General features: G+C 51.6%; 6 protein-coding genes across 6 annotated transcripts; 3 read left to right on the plus strand and 3 right to left on the minus strand.

The window, feature by feature from the left end:
• Positions 1 to 162: 162 nt before the first annotated feature.
• ACET3X_000690 (uncharacterized protein) lies at positions 163 to 3,518 on the plus strand (the record flags this gene model as incomplete). Its single annotated transcript, XM_069448013.1, has 6 exons — positions 163 to 168; positions 238 to 627; positions 694 to 939; positions 1,631 to 1,693; positions 1,746 to 1,881; positions 1,981 to 3,518. The coding sequence occupies 6 exons, from the start codon at positions 163 to 165 to the stop codon at positions 3,516 to 3,518; spliced, it is 2,379 nt and encodes a 792-aa protein (XP_069310932.1).
• A 519-nt stretch (positions 3,519 to 4,037) lies between these two features.
• ACET3X_000691 (uncharacterized protein) lies at positions 4,038 to 4,875 on the minus strand (the record flags this gene model as incomplete). The annotated part of the gene is made up of 2 exons (XM_069448014.1): positions 4,038 to 4,633; positions 4,719 to 4,875. 2 exons carry the CDS (start codon positions 4,873 to 4,875, stop codon positions 4,038 to 4,040), a joined length of 753 nt encoding a protein of 250 aa, XP_069310933.1.
• A 782-nt stretch (positions 4,876 to 5,657) lies between these two features.
• ACET3X_000692 (uncharacterized protein) lies at positions 5,658 to 10,422 on the minus strand (the record flags this gene model as incomplete). Its single annotated transcript, XM_069448015.1, has 12 exons — positions 10,370 to 10,422; positions 9,601 to 10,292; positions 9,408 to 9,549; positions 9,082 to 9,357; positions 8,914 to 9,030; positions 8,539 to 8,863; positions 8,126 to 8,487; positions 7,868 to 8,071; positions 6,706 to 7,163; positions 6,468 to 6,652; positions 6,164 to 6,414; positions 5,658 to 6,111 (listed from the first exon to the last, which is right to left on the minus strand). The coding sequence occupies exons 2-12, from the start codon at positions 9,680 to 9,682 to the stop codon at positions 5,658 to 5,660; spliced, it is 2,856 nt and encodes a 951-aa protein (XP_069310934.1). The 5' UTR covers positions 9,683 to 10,292; positions 10,370 to 10,422.
• A 3,013-nt stretch (positions 10,423 to 13,435) lies between these two features.
• Positions 13,436 to 14,471, plus strand: ACET3X_000693 (uncharacterized protein; the record flags this gene model as incomplete). Its single annotated transcript, XM_069448016.1, has 3 exons — positions 13,436 to 13,606; positions 13,651 to 13,706; positions 13,760 to 14,471. The coding sequence occupies 3 exons, from the start codon at positions 13,436 to 13,438 to the stop codon at positions 14,469 to 14,471; spliced, it is 939 nt and encodes a 312-aa protein (XP_069310935.1).
• A 552-nt stretch (positions 14,472 to 15,023) lies between these two features.
• On the plus strand, positions 15,024 to 16,251 carry ACET3X_000694 (uncharacterized protein; the record flags this gene model as incomplete). The annotated part of the gene is made up of 2 exons (XM_069448017.1): positions 15,024 to 15,369; positions 15,431 to 16,251. The coding sequence occupies 2 exons, from the start codon at positions 15,024 to 15,026 to the stop codon at positions 16,249 to 16,251; spliced, it is 1,167 nt and encodes a 388-aa protein (XP_069310936.1).
• Positions 16,252 to 16,585: 334 nt separating this feature from the next.
• Positions 16,586 to 18,258, minus strand: ACET3X_000695 (uncharacterized protein; the record flags this gene model as incomplete). Its single annotated transcript, XM_069448020.1, has 3 exons — positions 16,586 to 16,807; positions 16,864 to 17,941; positions 18,080 to 18,258. The coding sequence occupies 3 exons, from the start codon at positions 18,256 to 18,258 to the stop codon at positions 16,586 to 16,588; spliced, it is 1,479 nt and encodes a 492-aa protein (XP_069310937.1).
• Between the last annotated feature and the right edge of the window lie 164 nt (positions 18,259 to 18,422).

Below are 18,422 nucleotides of genomic sequence, written 5' to 3' on the forward strand. Positions count from 1 at the left end.
GTCGGCGCCTTCACAGCACACTCGCTTGCCGATATACCCACGAGGCCAGCAGTAACTCTACTGCTCCATCGTCTCTCTCTTGCACAAGACTATGTGCAAAATGGGAGCAAGATCCGATTGAAGACGCACCAAGGCCAGCAGGTCGCTCAAGCAGGCTACAACATGGAGGTATTGCACGGCAAAATCTGGCACTCCATGCACGATTCGCCCATATCTGCGAATGCTGAAGTACTGCAGTCAGTAAGAACCCCAATCGATGAATGCATCAGCGACCTTATCGTGTGCGTCAAGTCTACCCAGACGGTTGCAGCCCTGCGGCCGCTTCTGCCCAGACTCTCGCGCACATCCAACCTCATGTTTCTGCAAAACGGCGCAGGCATGATCGAAGACGCAAACACACACCTTTGGCCTGATCCGCATATGCGGCCAAATTACGTTACGGGAGTAATATCGCACGGCATCACTCTGAATCGACCCTTTGACATCACTCACACAGGGCCTGCAGCAACATCGGTAGGACCAGTTCCTCGAGAAGATGGTGACACAGCCCAACCCCTTTCGCGGCTGCTAGACATTCTGCCTTTTGCGCATCGTCTGAACTGTCAGGCTTATTCATGGCCCACTATCGTGAGTGTCACTGTACAAACTCCATACGAGACACACACACACACTGACTTGGTACACCCACATCAGCTTCAGATCCAACTAGAGAAGCTCGCCTGCAACGCGCTTAGCAACCCCATCTGTGCACTCGAGGATGCCGTGACTGCCTACATCCTCAGCATCCCAGAAACCAACATGAGACTCATGCAGGAAATCTCGTCTGTCATCCTTGCTCTGCCCGAACTACAGGGCGTACAAGGTGTGAAGGAGAGATTTTCGGCCAAATCTTTGTACCACACGGTAATGGACATTATTGAAAAGAATAGAGCAACTACGGTGAGTATGGTATGGGATATGAGAAATAGACGAGAGACGGAAATCAGATACATCAATGGGTACTGGGCCAGACGTGGAAGGGAAGTGGGCGTGAGAACGCCATTGAACGACGAATTGGTGGAGAGAGTTCAGGCAATGACTGCAGATAAGCTGCGGGGAGCTGAGTCGTGATGTCCATGTTCTGGTGTATGATTAGCAAAACTCTTAGAACTGGATCAAGCGCTGGGACTTGATTGTAGATGGATAGGTGATGATGCATGTTGATAAAGTGGTACAGCCCACAAGGCGCCCCACTTTCAGGTGTCTTGATTTCACTCTGACCACCGAACTCGTGCTCGATACGAAATAATCCCACGCCGCGATGGCAGTGTCAGTACGAAGAAAATTGTGAGCGTAGACAGAGGCTCGAGCTGCAAGTGCACGCATTCGGTAGCCAGACCACGCTGCGCATCTGATAGCTCACGCCACCTGGGCTGACAAACAGCGTGTATGCAGCACGTCGCATTACTATGGTGCAGCCCACCCGATGCACTCGCATGAGACGCGCCCAACAATGGCGCTGGCCGGTAAAGACCGGACATGACCTCATTGCCATAAACTTCGCGGACCCTTAAAAGGTAGCTGCGCCCAACAGCCACCACCATACCAAACAAACTACTTTCTTAGCATCAAAGCTTCATTTGTCTGACAGCTCGGCAACATGGCACAGGATCTACGCTCCCAAGATATCAAAAACCCAATTGACGTTGCAGAGGTAAGTCGTACGGACCGTATGCATGTGAAAACGCGCTAATTGGCCGACGTAGTACCTCTTCCGCCGGCTACAACAGGTCGGGGTCGAGTCAGTGCATGGCGTTCCAGGAGACTACAACCTCGTAGCACTCGACTATATCCCCAAGGTCGGCCTAAAATGGGTCGGCAACTGCAATGAGCTCAATGCTGGTATGTAAAGCCCAGCCTTGCGCTAACAGCGGCTCGCTTGCGGGAGCGACCAATGTCAATCCGTCCGCCTCATACTAGACATACTAACAACTAATACAGGGTACGCGGCAGATGGCTACGCAAGAGTCAAGGGCATCTCTGCACTGGTCACGACTTTTGGTGTTGGAGAACTCTCCGCAGTCAATGCGATTGCTGGTGCGTACTCCGAGTACGTACCGATAGTCCACATTGTCGGCTATCCATCGACTGTGTCCCAGAGGAACGGAGCACTGCTACACCACACTCTCGGAAATGGCGACTTTACCGTTTTCTCAAGAATGTCCAAGGAAATTTCGTGTGCTGTTTCGATGCTCAACAGCCAACACGAAGCGGCCATGCTAATTGACAACGCCATCCGGGAATGCTACCTAAAGTCGAGGCCCGTCTACATATCTTTGCCTAGCGACATGGTGACGGAGAAAGTCGATGGCGATCGCCTCAACACACCACTGGATCTGGAATACCCACAGAACGACCAAGAAGCCGAAGACTATGTTGTAGATGTGGTCTTGAAATATCTGCATGCAGCAAAGAATCCTGTCATCCTTGTGGATGCCTGCGCTATCCGCCACAGAGCGTTGAAGGAAACCCATGAACTGGTTGAAAAATCAGGCATCCCTACATTTGTTGCACCGATGGGAAAGGGCGCAGTGGATGAGTCTCTGCCCAACTACGGCGGTGTATACGCGGGAGACGGTTCAAACGCCGGTGTGCGCGAACGCGTTGAGTCATCGGATCTTGTTCTCAGCATTGGTGCCATCAAATCCGACTTCAACACTGCAGGCTTCACTATCCGCATGTCGCAGCTGACCACTATCGATCTACACAGCTATGGATGCAAAGTGCGGTACTCGGAATACCCAGGTGTAAGAATGAACGGTGTTCTTTCCAAGGTTACAGCAAAGCTGGGAAAGCTCAATATCGAATCCGGACCTAGCCCGAATAACAATGTTCCAGAGAAGGAGACCGCATCTACCGAATCTGCTATCAAGCATGCCTGGTTTTGGCCAAAACTCGGTCAGTGGCTGAAGAAGGACGATATCCTCATTACCGAGACTGGTACCTCCAACTTTGGCATCTGGGAAACTCGCTTCCCAACAGGCGTCAACGCCATCTCGCAGGTTCTCTGGGGTTCGATCGGATACGCGACTGGCTCCTGTCAAGGTGCTGCTCTTGCCGCCAAAGAATCAAACATCAAGCGCACCATACTCTTCACAGGTGACGGCTCCTTTCAACTCACAGCGCAAGAGGTGTCGACCATGATCCGCAACAAGCTAGCACCCATCATTTTTGTAATCTGCAACAAGGGTTACACAATTGAGCGGCTCATCCACGGATGGGAGGACCCCTACAACGATGTCCAGGAATGGAAATACAAGGACATTCCCCGTGTCTTTGGCGCCGAAGAAGGCAGCGTCCTCACGTACTGGGTCGAGACAAGAGAGGAAGTTGAGAAGCTGTTCCAGGATGAGGAATTCTCTAGTGGCGAGACGCAAAAGATGCGGTTTGTCGAGTTGGTCATGCCGTGGGACGATGCACCGGCTGCGCTCAAGGCGGTTGCTGAGGCCGCGGCTAGGACGAATGCTAGTGCTGAGTAGAGGGCGGATCAAGGGAATTGCAATTAATGGGTGGTGCTTGGGAAAGACTTCAATGTGGGATATGGCATTAGACATGGTTCTCTTCTCTTCGTATGAATAATGACATTCTAGACCTTTTCAGATATAGTCTTGTATACATTACTGACGCCATGACTTGACACTTGGATCATGATCTTGAAACCAGATTGGATGCACTGCTTCAACCAGCGATCGTGCATTTTCTCTGCTGATGGAGACGTGTTTCCAGCTCAGGTAAGCCCTAGCAATCCGAGTTTAATCGAACATGGATAATGGTTTTGCAGTTCAGCTACTTGCTTGTAATCACAGTCAGTCCAGTAGCGCTGAATTGGTGCTCATGGTCTCTTATTGCATTTTTCATATGCGGATATGATCCGTACGTATTTCAGTTGTCGTTACTTCGTGACATATCCATATTGTCTTCATGTACCGACCGTGTCCTATCACCTCTTGCTCTAAATATCATCTCATTAAATTTACTTCATGACTCCAAGCCCTCTTTTACAAAGCAATAGCAAAGACAACCGCCACGACCGTCGTGCTCATTGCCGCCCAAAACGTCCTACCAGCAATCACCATGCCACTCGCATCACCCGAAGCGGGGCCGCCCGTATCAGCACCATCCCCCGTTGGGCTCGGCCTCGGGGGCGGGAAGCTTGTGTTTGTCGGCGTCTCAGTAAGGTTCTGCACTGTAATCCAGGTCGCAGCGATTGCATTCGTCAGATTCGCATCAGCGGCGAACTGGCTGATGTTGAAGAAGACCCTGTTGTCTGCGAGATCCTCGTACATGGATGGTATGCTAAAGTTGCGGGGTTGTGCCATGAGAATGAAGGTGTAGCTGTGTGGGATATCGCCGACAGGAGGTGAGGGCTGGAGGTACGGGACTGGATTATCCGAGGGGATCACGAGCGGCGAATCGGTCGTGTTTGCAGAAATGGGGACGGAGCGTGTGACGTTTGTGGCGATCCAGTGGACGAGTTGGACGCGCGAGTTGTTACGGGGCACGTCGAGGTCGACCATGAGGAGGACGCATTGGCCGGGGCCTCGCTCGTCGGTGAACCATACTGGCGACGCGATTGTCGGGCGTTGTGCGGTTTCTGGTGGTGAGTGTTAATTTGGAGTTGCGGAGACTCAGGTCGGGCCTGACTCGACTGCGCCGCGACGACAGAGAATGGAACATACCAGGACGGGGAATCCGCTCTCCACCAGGCGACACGGTATTGTTCCCGTATATGACGGTCAAGTTCTGGGAAACCTGGATGGGAAACCCAGGTGCCGTTGCCGCCGTCGCAACACCCGCTAGGAGCGCAGTGGCGCTCAGAATCGTCTTTGTGAACATGCTTGTCGTTGGTCTTCGTCAGTATTGTTATTGTTGTTGTTGTTGGTCGTGGTGGTGTGTTTTGTTGCGCTGCGATGGAGTCGTCGCTTGATGATGCGGAAAAAGAAGGAACGCGCGCTGCTTCTTTGGTTCTTGTCTTGGACCTGCGCAAGCTGCGGGAGCTTGGTGAATGGTTCGCGACTAAGGGCGTAATTGCGAGTACCCGAAGTGACAGCTCCAGAGGTCGTTCATGACGTTTACCAAGTCTCGATCGAGGGCCGGGCCTTGTTCGGGCGTTAGGCAAGAGCGGCATCCCGGCACAACTCACCTGAGCGACAGCGCTGATTTGCTTGCCAGAGGGCCCGTGTTCATGCGGTAGTCAGGGTTACAAACACGGCGGCGCTGGTCGCCTTGTGCTCATGAGCCGTTAGACTTTTGGTCGGAGTAATGGACTATTGCACGGGTGCGCATTGTCATCATGGTTGCGTGAGTCTAAGCATACGCCGTTGGCTTTCGTCGCGACACGTGCTCGCGTAGTTGAGGACCTCAGGAACGGATACCGGCAGAATGCCCATGGCTACTCTGGCCGCCTTCAGTAATGCGCCCGCACGATTCCTTCATATAAACCATGCATGGATAAAGTGTGCCTGCATTTCGTCTATGCTCTATGTTTTGGAAGCCCTGTCTCGGCTCATGCTGCACATCTCGACCTCTCAGCAGCAGGCCCATTGCTTTTCGCTCTAGGCGCAATCATCATGTCTGCGCAAGCGACATGGTACTCGAAACACTGTACATTGCCAGTCCTATGATCGAGAGATCATGTGGTCTCGTGCAGGGCCAACGCCAATCCACTTGATCTTTACTCCAACAAACTTCTCAATGTACTCAATGTAGTTCCTCGCCTGGACGGGCAGGTCGTAGTAGCTCGTCACACCAGTTGTAGGCTTCTTCCAGCCAGGCAGCGTGTCGTACTGTACTTCGACTTGGGCCAGTATGTCCGTGTTTGCAGGGAAACCTTCGAGCACCTCACCGTTGTACGAGTAGGATGTCGCAACTTTGAGTTCGTCAAAGTCGTCGAGGACGTCGAGCTTGGTGAGATTGATGGCCGTGTAGTCGTTGCAGGCATGCGAGTGCTTGACGACGACCAGGTCGAGCCAGCCGCAGCGGCGCTTGCGACCGGTTGTGACGCCGACTTCGTGGCCCACTGACTGGAGCTTTTCGCCCAGCTCATTCAGCTGCTCGGTAGGGAAGGGGCCGCTGCTATACGTTAGTCCACGTTCCTCGTCTTTAGAGACTAATGCAAACTCACGATCCGACACGTGTGGTGTAGGCCTTGACTACACCAATGACCTCCTTCAGTGACCGCCAGCCCAAGTTGAGACCTGTGATGACACCTCCGAGACCAGTGTTTGACGACGTGACGAAGGGGTACGTTCCGTAGTCGATGTCCAGCATCAGCGCGTTTGCACCTTCTACGAGGATCTTGGCCTTCTTCTCCTTGGCTGATGCGAGGAGCGGGATCTGGTCGACGACATAGGGAGCGAGCTTCTCGCGCAGAGTCTGCTCGTAGTGTCAGTCTTCGCATCGCACAATCCGACGCCGCCATGACTAACCTTGTACTGCGCAATCTCCTCGTCCACGTCGTACTTGAGCAGATCACCGTAGCGCTTCTGGAATCCCGAGGCTAATCTCCGGAGCTTTGTCTCGAAGATCTGCTCGTCGAACAGGTCGCACATGCGGAGACCGCTCCTGGTCATCTTGGTGCTGTAGGTTGGGCCAATGCCCTTCTTGGTTGTGCCTATGTCCCACAATCAGCAGTCGCGTCCCTCGTCATGCGCATTCATTTCTCACCAATCATGCCACCACCCAGTTCCACTTCTTCCAGACCATCGACCTTCTGGTGCACGTCGAAGACGACATGTGCTCTGTCCGAGATGTATATCCGTCCCTCAGTGTTCAAGCCATGTTTCTCCAGCGCCTCCAATTCCTTGAAGAAGCTCGGTACGTGGACGACGCAGCCGCTTCCAATGACGTTGATGCAGCCGGGGTTGACAAGACCACTGGGAAGGATATGGAAGTCGTACGTCACGCCGTTTGCGACGATGGTGTGTCCGGCGTTGTTACCACCTTGGGCGCGGCAGCAGATTTGCGATTCGTGAGCGAGTATGTCGGCGAGCTTGCCCTTGCCTTCGTCGCCCCATTGGGCCCCGAGCACAACGGTAGTTGTCATCGTGAGGACGAGGAACGAAGAAAAGGGAATGGACGGAGCGGCGAGTGGGTGGGTTTTCAATTGCCCATGGAGAAGCGGACTTGGCCGAGTTAGTCACAGAGTCCAACAAAAAGATTTGCGCCCTTGGACGTCGCAATCAGCGCGTGGAAACACACCTGCCGTTAGGCTCGGGGCGCAAACGACAAGTTAGACCGCTTACGCTTACGCCGATGACGAGTGGCTCGGATTTCAAGCGCTGTGCAATCTCTCGACTCAATTGCTTGTTGCCCGTCTTCGGCGTTATGTTTCTTTTACCATTCTCGTACCCCACCATACCCCACCAACGCAACGACACGATGCCGCCATTTTCAGCACGAGCCAATGACGCATCTGCCTCAGCAAAACACGTATCCAGCTAGCAGAGGTAATAGTCGCGTTGTAGGCTTGTAGCCTAGTGAACACGGCAACCTTGAAAGCATATTACGACATACCAACCTTGATGAAGCGACCAATAGACATCGACGCCCGTATGCATTATATGCTCGAACCCTGAATCTGCCGACATAGAGTGAGGGCACAGCTAGACCACATATCGTCACAAGTCTGACATCACATTTCACAATCCAGATGCAATGACGGGGATCTTTCATCACCCATAGTTCATTGGGCGAGTTGCTAGGAAAAGGTTGAATTCCTATGTGGCACGAGTCATGCCGCTACGCTAACATTGAGCAAAGTAAAACGAACGAGGCGTTGAAGTCGTATCGAATCGTGAACATGCACACCTAGTGGATGTAACGGAACTCGGGGTGTCTGTATCCGAGGTCCCTGATCTGAGCTTCTGTTTTACCAACCAGACGGTGGTCTCGCTTGCCCAGGTCACGCTGCCTATTCTCCCATTTGCAATAAAAGATTCCGAAAGTTGCTAGAAGGGCCACGCAAATCTGACCGGTCAAGTTAATCGTATGACCCGTCGGGTATTTTGGTGCGTCCTGGGAAGTATACGTCCTACAATATGTTAGCCGTGTATTTCAGTCGTAACTTCTCCATAACTTAACGTACCAGGTCGCAAGGATCCCTCCAGCAGTACCAAGTGTGACGACATAGGCAGTCGAGACCGAGCGGATAGCAGGACCTGCCGCGTTGTTTGCCGCCCACGCGAGGAAGCCAGGACCACCTGGAAATGCGCCAATGGTGATTAGGAAAATACCACCGTATCGGACGTCCGGGTTGGTAGCCCACCGCATGATAGAGAAGCCTGCAATAGCCGGGAGAGTAAAAAAAGCGAGGTAGATACCACGGCGGTTCGTTTTGTCTGAAACAAAGGCCACAGTAATAGCAACCACGCACGCGCATACGTAGGGCGGTACGGAATAGAGTTGGGACTTCGTGGCCGTCCAGCCAAGATCCCTGAGAATAGTGGGCTAGTAATGTATGTTAGCAAAGAAGACTCTCGTGGATGAATATCGGCTTACCATAAACAGAGAGATACCCTGCACAGTAATGTTGATAAAGAAGAAGCCAAAGGCGCAGAAGTAGTTTGTGATGTTCATCATAGCCCTCTTGACATGGTGAACTTCTGTCTTCTCATTCTCATCGGCTCCACTCCTGAGCACAAGTCGCTGGGTAGCAATCATTCGCTCGCGCTCGTTCAGGAACCAGCATTCTTGTGGGCTGCGAGGCATGAGGAAGGGAGCTGCAAGGCCGACGAGTACGGTAAAAAGACCCTCGAAGAAGAAGATGTTACGCCAGGTATGAATGATCATACCCGAGGCTCCCCATGGCGGAATGCGAGCGAGACTGTCACTGAGTTAGATGTCGAAATGATAGAAATTCTGTCGCAAACTTACACAGTGGCAAGCAGTCCACCAAAGGCTCCAGCCATGGAGGCTGCGGAGACGTAGATACCGATGCGGAACAAGAGCTCGTTGCGCTTGTAGAAGCAGGTGATGAAGAATGCAAGTCCGCTATGTGGTCATTGTTAGAAGATGCTAGGCGCTGTTCGTGTGAATACTTACGGCATTACACCACCTTCAAAGACTCCTAGGAAGCCTCTTGCAACTAGCAATCCCGCAAAGTTGTTCACAAAAGCGCTGCAGAGCGACACCATGCCGAACCCGCACACAAGAAGTGGTAGATAGTACTTCGGGCCGAGCTTCTTCAAGAGAATGTTGCTGGGTACTTCGACAAACATGTAAACAATGTAGAAGATCGAAGTCACCCAGTTGAAGCGGTAACCCACGAGATTCAGGTCCTCGGCCATACCCTGAATACGTGCATTTCCAACGTTGACTCTACAAAGACGGTCAGCAAATAGCTCTGCGTGTAATATAATGGTCCATACCGATCAAGGAAGCAAAGCAAGTATAGAAAGGTAGTGAGCGGCACGATCACTCGGTCCAGTTTACGTCGGACTTTCTTCTCTTCCTCGGCCGTCCAGGTGAACTCGCCATCAGTAGATCGATCGCTTCCATTGGACTCTTCTACTACCGATCTGGTTAACATATGACTGAAAGAGGACTGATCAGAAAACTTACGGAAAACATTATCTCCCTTCTCAATCTCGATAGGTGTCCGGGTTGGATGTATCTCCGTCGATACCGTTCCTATTTGTGCCATGTTGACGAAGCTGGATTCCGAGGTTGGTACTCAGAGTTTGCGAGGGTGAAATCTCTTCGTCTTCGTGTCGTGGCCCCACACGTTCCGAAAAGTCTGGGGAAAAGAATCTGGGGAAGAGCACAGCCCATATAAGGACGTACGATGCGTCCGGATACCCGATTAGCCCACTCGTCGCACAATCGTGTATTGGGGCGCAAGTCAAAAACCAGGAAGGAAGAATCGGCAGTTGCTTCGCAGCCCTTAGCTGAAACGACCACGGCACTATATTTTGCTCCATTCCCGGTCCACTACGCTACCGTCCTGTTCAAGCTGGCGGCTCGATTGAACAGGGTGCGAAATCGGTGCGGAAATTTAACCGAGTCGACACAGGAGCCCTACACAATGCCGCATAATTGCCAACAACCTTCTCTTTGGCTGGTGTGTTGCGGGGGCCTTTCTTGGCCGACATGGGATTGAGTCGTGGAGCACGAGAGTGTGGCGGGAGGGCGCCTCTGTTTTGGTCACGTTGAAACGCCATGCGTGCGAAGCCGAACGAGGACTTTGGCGTTGCTAGCAGCTCACAACGAGTTTCGGCAGTTGTTCCCTCTCTTCTCAAAGCTTCACGAACATGCTAAGATGTCTTAGTCACAAGAATCTTATGTCAGACTGCTGTCGACTGGGCGGACTGCGGTCAGATTGCGGGCATACATGCTGTGCAGGAGAACTTTATCCACAGGCTCTTCTGGACACGCCGTACGTGAGCGATTCTTCTCCTGCCAGCCCGAATAAGTGGATTGTTATTTGCTGCATATTTGCACTGCATAAGGTGTGTATTATCCAGGTGTTCGGTACGTTTTCGTATGGTGATCGGGGACATCAGAAGCGGTGCGGCTGGGTGTCTTCTACTACGCGTCATAATATGCCGATGCGCATGGATTGCGAGGCCCCTGCCACCTCGGAACCACCCGGTTCCCTCAACGGCGTATACCTTGGGTTTTCCTTGCCTTTGCGTGAATGACACAGTATCGCATTTTACTAATACGTGCCGATCAAGTCGATATTACTCAACTGGTCTTCCGTACCAATGGAAAAACGAGTATATAAAAACGTGCGCGGTAGTCCTCGGTGCCCGAAGCTAATACCACCACATGGGTAGAAGGTAGGATATGAGCCATCGAGCTGAATAACCAACCACTTCGAGGATCTGTTTGTTGTTACATCGAGACTACCTAGGTATACATGATGCCGGAATGTCTGCAGAATCTCTTCCCATCGGCACGCCGTGCCCATGACCTACGACTCCGCAGTTCCAACACAATGACGACCACTTCTCTTGTATCCACCAAGTTCTTGGAACCCTCCCTGAGCCAATCCGGTCTTGCCGACGCGTCACCTCAATCCGCCCCGGGGCCGAAGATAGCTGCATGGGCGTTGGTGGCTTCCCCAGCTTTACGTGTAGAACCTGCTGAGCTATGGTAGTTGCCTCGGATGTATGACTATCCTCGGCTGCGGCTATGAGTATCGGCAACGTTGGACCGCCGCTTCGCCAGATTGCTCTCTTTTGCCCACACTGTCTACTATTACTGCGCGGTACGATCGGCCGAATATACTCAGACTAAGCTTGTACAATACTGTTTTCTTGTAGATCTTTTTCGTCGAAATTCCATTCATCATCTTCTCAGAAAGCTATGCGCAACTTTTCTCTCGAGCTAGAAGATTGCGATGTCCGCAGCTGGAGTCTGTTCATCAGTCTCTTGCATCAATGTAGCCTGCTGCGCGGCCAGAATGGTGCGCTGGATATCGAAATCCTTGCTTTGGCGTGGAACATCTACAAATCCGCTACAAGTTTTCTACTTACCGCCTGAACTGACGCGCTTTTTATGCTTTGGCAGCATAGACTCTAGTCAATCGCGCGTTTACTTCGATATCTTTGTTTTGATATTGTGAGCGCAAGCGATTGACGTAGTGAAGTCCATGTGGATACAACCATCTATTCATACTACTGCTAAGCCTTCCTCATGCTTAGCCTTTTCTTGATTAAGCGCACCTTCAGTGTTGGGAATGTTCTTTGCGTGTTCAGCCGTCTGCTTTTGTTCGTGACGTTCTTGCCAATCTCGACATAACAGATGGTTTTTGAGTAGTGTTTCGTTGTGTTGCCCTCTTCAGTCTTCTTGCACTTCCTGCCATTGGAAGGGAAGCTGCTTCTGCGCTTATGACCACAATCGTGATGCATGTGACTAGCGATGTGTTTTGATGTTTAGAATGATTAACAAACTTGGTTGCGTTGCAACTAAGGTACCTATAGACAACATTCATGACTTCATATACGGTCCTTGATCCAATACTTGACAGCCTTGGAATGATCAAGGATATGTCACTAAATCAAAGGTGCGTCGCTATCAGGTATCGGCAGCACCAGTGCTACTACGTGAAGCATTATCATCACGACCGACAGTCAGTCATCCTGGAAACATTTCACTGCAGACGTCTAGTATATAACCTTGGTGTTTGTTTCGATGTCTGAATCCATGCTCCGTACATCGTCCGCGCATAGCTACCACCAAACACTTCCCCGATATACTCGGCTGCTTACTCACTAGATCAGCCCAAGATGTGCACAACACATCGCGTGTACTTCTACTGCGGACACCTCAAATCCACGACAACTCACAAACAATATGGCATCGAATGCACTGATGACGAAGCAAGAAGCATTACAATTGACGAGAAGTGCAACCGCTGTATAAAACGAATGTGGCAGCGAGATGTGCGACTCAGCGTTATCTTGAATGGCGCAGAGGTACCATCTGAAGTCAAAGGCGCAGCCGATGGTGCTGATACTGGCGACGAGAAGAATCGAGCTGTGAATGTCTGAGTTGCTGTGATTCACGGTCCGGGGTCTCCACAAAAGGTTACGAGCGGTACAGGCAGTGGATGGGATGCTATAGTCGCGTTGTTCGATTTGAATCGAAGTCGTACATCTTGTACCTTAGTGTTTCTTCTTCAACTCTTGCCAGCAATCACAGCACCAGAATTGGCAAGCAGGCATTGTGTATGTACTGAGCGCACACTGCCTCTCTCTCTCTCCTTTGCATTGTGTCGAGATCCTCTAGGGCTATAGCTGGCAGTGCTTCTACGCCACTCTACCTGTGTACACCAAAGTCCTCATCGCAGTTGTTCACAGTCATTCACAGTGCGAGCATGGGCTGGTGTTGTACACAACTGTCCGCCTTTATCTTGTCTGCAAGAACGGTGTCCCTTCGCTGAGACGCGTTTTGTATCCTCAAGTATAGCGTTCGATGATGGACAGTCGTGATGTTCCGATTTCTTGGAAGGGACAGGCGCATATGTTGCAATTTAGTCACGACGGTCTCTCGGCGCGTTCGGCGTGGGTTAAGCATGTGTCTCTACGCGTGCTGGAAATGCCTCTCAGACTCGTAGATTGTGCGGAAGGCGCGTGGCGTAGAGCGAAGAGTTGACAATATACGTTGGGGAGCGTGTCGAGGCAGTGAGCCCGGCGGAAGCGAATAGTCATGTTCGGGAGGAGGTGTAGCAGGCAGTATGCGCGCATATGAGAGCAACCGTGTCGGAAGCAGGGCTGTCTCGAGACGTAGGGTCCGATGCGCGGCCGCTTAGTGTCGGCTACAATCGATAAGTTCCGACGGAGGTTCCGATGAACTCACCACTCCAACACAAAGCCGCCATCCGACTTTGGATACCGCATCGTTCGGGCCACATTACAACCATATCACAACACATCTCGCCTCTACCAATATGGCCAAAGTCGAGGGTGCGCCAGCACACGGCACTGTAGCCCACCTCCTGCCACAAACATACAAGCGACTGGTCTCGGAATGGCTCGAAGAGGACACGCCGAGCTTTGATTATGGAGGCTTTGTTGTGGGCGAGGAAATGTCCGAGGCGAAACTACTTGGGAAAAGTGAAGTGCGTGTCAGTCCCTCTGTTTTGGTCCTAGCTAACATTGACAGGGCATCGTAGCAGGCGTCCCCTTCTTCGATGAAGTCTTCCGACAACTGGGCTGCACGTGCGTCTATTGCAGTGATCTACATTGTCGGACCCGGTGTTGACATCTGATAGTGTAGAGTGGCACGTCAAGGAGGGTGCCTCCTTCCAGCCCATAACTCATTGCGCCACGGTACGCGGCCCTGTCCGCCACCTCCTCCTCGGCGAGCGAGTGGCTCTCAATACTCTCGCCCGGTGCTCCGGTATTGCCACCAAGTCTAACCGTCTACTTACCCTTCTACGTGGAGCTGGCTACCCAAACATCCTCGCCGGTACCAGGAAAACTACACCAGGTTTTCGACTCGTGGAAAAGTATGGCATGCTGGTGGGTGGCGTAGATGCGCATCGAGTTGATCTGAGCGCAATGACGATGCTGAAAGACAACCACATTGTCGCCGCAGGAAGCATTACCAACGCTGTGAGAGCTGCTAAAGCGGCGGGTGGTTTCGCAATCAAAGTGGAAGTCGAATGCCAGTCGTTCCAAGAAGCAGATGAGGCTATCGCTGCTGGTGCTGACATCGTCATGTTGGACAACTTCACCCCTGAGGGTGTTCAAGTCGCTGCCAAAGACCTCAAAGATAAATGGGGTCGGGGTACTGGAGACAGGAAACAATTCCTTGTCGAGGTAAGCGGCGGTCTTACGGAACACAATGTGGAAAAGTATGTCTGTGGGGATATTGATATTGTGAGTACAAGCAGCATACACCAAGGAGTACCGCATGTGGACTTCAGCTTGAAAATTGTACCCAAAAGTCAGAAGGATGGCGGGGAAAGCCTTGCAGTATGATCAGAGGGTGGGCGGATGATGAACGTGAGTACGCTTTTGGTGTCTTGAGTCTTGAGAACCGGCTGATTGGCATGGATCGCGACTACAGCTATGAAAAGTTTTTCAACGTTTGCCGAGTGATCGTGCAATTCCTTCTCTGTCGCATTTCAATCGTGTTATCGTTTCCAGGCGCAGCTGCCACGCGCACATCGTGTCTGCCATCGATGACATTCCGCAGTCACCTCCACTTCTGCCGCTAACGCCGAAACTCCTGAATAATCTAGAATATAGTGTATGGAAATCGAGATAGCCCTGTTATTGTGCACCTACATAACAAAGAAGCGTTTAGAAGCTGGATGGCAATGGATCATTGTGCGACTGTGAGTCCAACAGCTACAGCGTTTCATTTTATCATCACAATGTCCCTTACAGACCAACCGTAGACCACCTTCTATACTTCACGTCCATCTTACTATCACAAAATACCATCCCCTTCCACTGCGAACCACGTCGGCTTTCTGAAACACATACTCCAACCATTGCCATCCGCTTCTGTAGGACAGACGCACAAACATGCGCTCAAAAGTACTCTTTACTACGGTACTAGCCGCCCTGAGTAACGCTCATGAAGATCATCAGAGTGATGACGGGCAATACGAACTGACCGACGATCTAACTTACAAAAACTTTTTCTCCGCCTTTGACTTCTTTGACGGTCCAGATCCGACCAAAGGCTTCGTCAAATACCAGAACCAGGAAGATGCTATCAAGCAAGGTCTAGTTGGCTACCTCGATGACACACAGTCTGTGTTTATGGGTGTTGATTACACGACCAAGGATGCCGCTGGCCGCGCTGCCGTCCGCCTTGAAAGCAAAAAAAGCTGGAATCACGGGCTATTAGTAGCCGATATCCGTCATAGTAAGTGTCTCCTTACAAACTGCTTGTGAGCCATACGCTGACTTTGTTTGTCCATCTCTAGTGCCTGCCTCGCAGTGTGGATCTTGGCCAGCCATGTGGCTTTTGTCATCTTCGGTTGGATGGCCTGAGGGTGGGGAAGTCGACATCCTCGAAGGTGTGAACGACTACGAAAGTAATTCTGTTACTCTGCATACAAGCGCGGGTTGCATGGTTGATAACTCAACATCAGCGGGAGGAGGATCTGGTGTAGCCGGCGACATCGAAGCGGCACCATTCACTGGTCTCATGTCTACAGACGATTGTGATGTCGCTGCGCCAGGCCAGCTCAAAAACGTTGGATGTTCCATCCATGCTCCCGAGACTATGTCTGGTATCCAAACTGGCGGTAGTGGTAACACTGACACCGGCGGGCTTGCGCCTCTCCCCTCGTACGGAACGGAATTCAACAGAGCCCAAGGTGGTGTCTACGCCATGGAATGGAGCGCGACCGGAATCTCAGTCTGGTTCTTTCCACGTGAATCCCAAGGCTACACTGAGAACTTTGTTTCAAGCACAACCGTTCCGGACCCATCTTGCTGGGGCACACCTATAGCGCACTTCAGCGGTTCCGGTTGCGACTTCTCTGAGCGCTTCAAAGACCTGAAACTCATCTTCAATACTGCTTTCTGTGGCGAATGGGCAGGCGCTGAGTGGGACAGATCTTGTGCCAAAAAGACTGGGGTCGCGACTTGTGATGAGTATGTTCGCGATAACCCAGAGGCCTTTAAGGAGGCATACTGGGAAGTCGCTGGGTTGAGGTGGTTCCAGAAGGGCACTGCGCAGAAGCGTGCTTATCCTCCTACTATTGATGTCAAGACACGAAGCAGGTGGTTTGCTTGGTAGATGATTATCTGTTTTAACAAAATTTGCTGTACAAGCCGCGCCTAATCCGCTAATGTGGTCTGCTTTCTGAAGTGATTCAACTTTTGCCTTGCTATCATTGTATTCAATGTTCAGATATCTCTTTGTCGAGAGAGATGATTACGTTGAGTATCTAGGTAGACTCATAATAGCTTCATCAAAGCCATTGGTACGGGTTTCATGGAGAATTTGATCAGGACTCTTGTTGACAAGTGCAGGAGTCCAAAACACACCCGTAAGCGTGCACACTGTTCGCGGCTAGTTCTGCCTCATATAATGTTATAATCGCCACCGACTTGTGACTTCCCACAATCCCTCAGATAGTATACCTGAACCTCGGGCTGTCGTCACCCATCTCTGCAATATCCTCATCAGTCATTCCCGCGACCAAATGCTCCTCCTCGCCCTTCTCACGTCTCGAATTGATACGCCCAAGTTGGAACCACATGATAGCGTAGCATACACAAGCAAAACTAACCATGGCCATGGTAATGCCATGACCCTTGATAAAGCGGGGTCGGTCTGCTGTGGGGTATATCTGATCTCCATTAGTGTGCGGTCCACAAGGAGTCTGGCAGCTGAAGAAAAACCTACAAAAGCACTCATGATACCCGCACAGTTACCAATACTCAACTGCAGCCCTGTTGCGGTCGTTCTCTTTCCATATCGCGGCAAATTCGTAGGCAGCCAGGCCAACGGCAAACCAACACAAACATACAGTCCCATTGCGACGAGGAAACAACCCGCGTAGTGGACGCCAGAGCTGGCGTCGCTGATCAACATGGCATATCCAACGATGCTAACCACGCCAAGCAAGATAGTGTAAAATCCGCGCTTTTGCTGCTTGTCCGAGAAACGTGCCACAACCAGGTATGTTATCGCACCCAGTGCGTAACACGGAATAGTAAGGACCTGTACCATTGCACTGCTAGCGGTAGTGTTGATTGACCTGATGATGGTTGGCAAGAAAGTAGAGTACCCGTAAAGCATGGTATCGCTCCCAAACTGTGCAAAGCAGAATACCCAGACCTTCCAGTCCTTGACGCACTTCCGTACATCGTCCCAATGGAACTCTGCCGCTTTCTTAGTGTACCCAGTCTGGCGCTTGAGACGAGCTGCAGCGAAAGCCTTCTCCTCGGCAGTGAAGAAGTAGGCCGTTTCCGGGGTGTCGGGAAGAATGAACCAAGTCGCGACACCTAGGACGCAGGTAGGAAGTCCTTCTAGTATTATGATCCAGCGCCATCCGCGGAGACCAGCCGTGCCGTCCAGATGCCCGATTGCGTAGGCAAGGAGACCGCCGCATGCTCCAGCAAGCGCAGCAGAGACGAAGAGGTATCCAATGCGCAGGGCCAGCTCGCGTTTGGTGTAGAAGAACGTCAGGTAAACAGCCATTCCAGGGAACAGACCTCCTTCAACAGCACCGAGAAGCAGACGACATGCGATTAAGCCACCGTAGCTCTGCACAATACCAGTCAATGTCGCGATGATGCCCCATGCGACAGTGATGAATGCGATCCATCGCGAAGGCGTGAGTTTCTTCAAGACCAGATTCGACGGGACCTCGGAGAGAATGTATGTTACGAAGAGAATCGACACTGCGGTCTGAAACTGAGAATCGTTCATATCAAGGTCTTCCTGTAAACCATAGAGTCGCGCATTGCCGATGTTGACTCTGTAGTCGCGTCAGTGGGCTTCTTGGGCGAATTGTCAACTTCCAAGCTCCAACCACCAGGAATTGTGTTTCTTCATGCCTATGCTCCGAGCGAAAAATGAAAAGGGTGTAACAAGCAAGAAAATTCCCAAAACTGACCGATCGAGAAAACTAAGCAAGTACAGCAGCATCACCACCGGAATGACGAAAAGATCAAGCTTGCGCACAATCTTTGCCTCGAGAACCGGATCAATGCTCTCCAGCTGTGTCACCAATTCATCGCTGTCTCGCGCAGCATCTGGCACCGCTGTGTCGTACTGTTTCTCGATATCGCCCATGGTTTCGTCAGGCGCCCGCGTCTAGTTCCTCGGAGAATTAAAGCGACAATGATCGATGACTGGACGCGAGGAAGAAGGGCCTGTCGCGTGAACTTTGCAAGTCGCAAAGTGTTTGTCCGGGGGAGAAGAATGGTGAACGAATGGCAGCGTCCCTTGTCTTATCG

This window comes from Alternaria dauci, chromosome 1 (genome assembly GCF_042100115.1).
Source record: "Alternaria dauci strain A2016 chromosome 1, whole genome shotgun sequence".
In the NCBI taxonomy this organism is placed as follows: Eukaryota; Fungi; Ascomycota; class Dothideomycetes; order Pleosporales; family Pleosporaceae; genus Alternaria; species Alternaria dauci.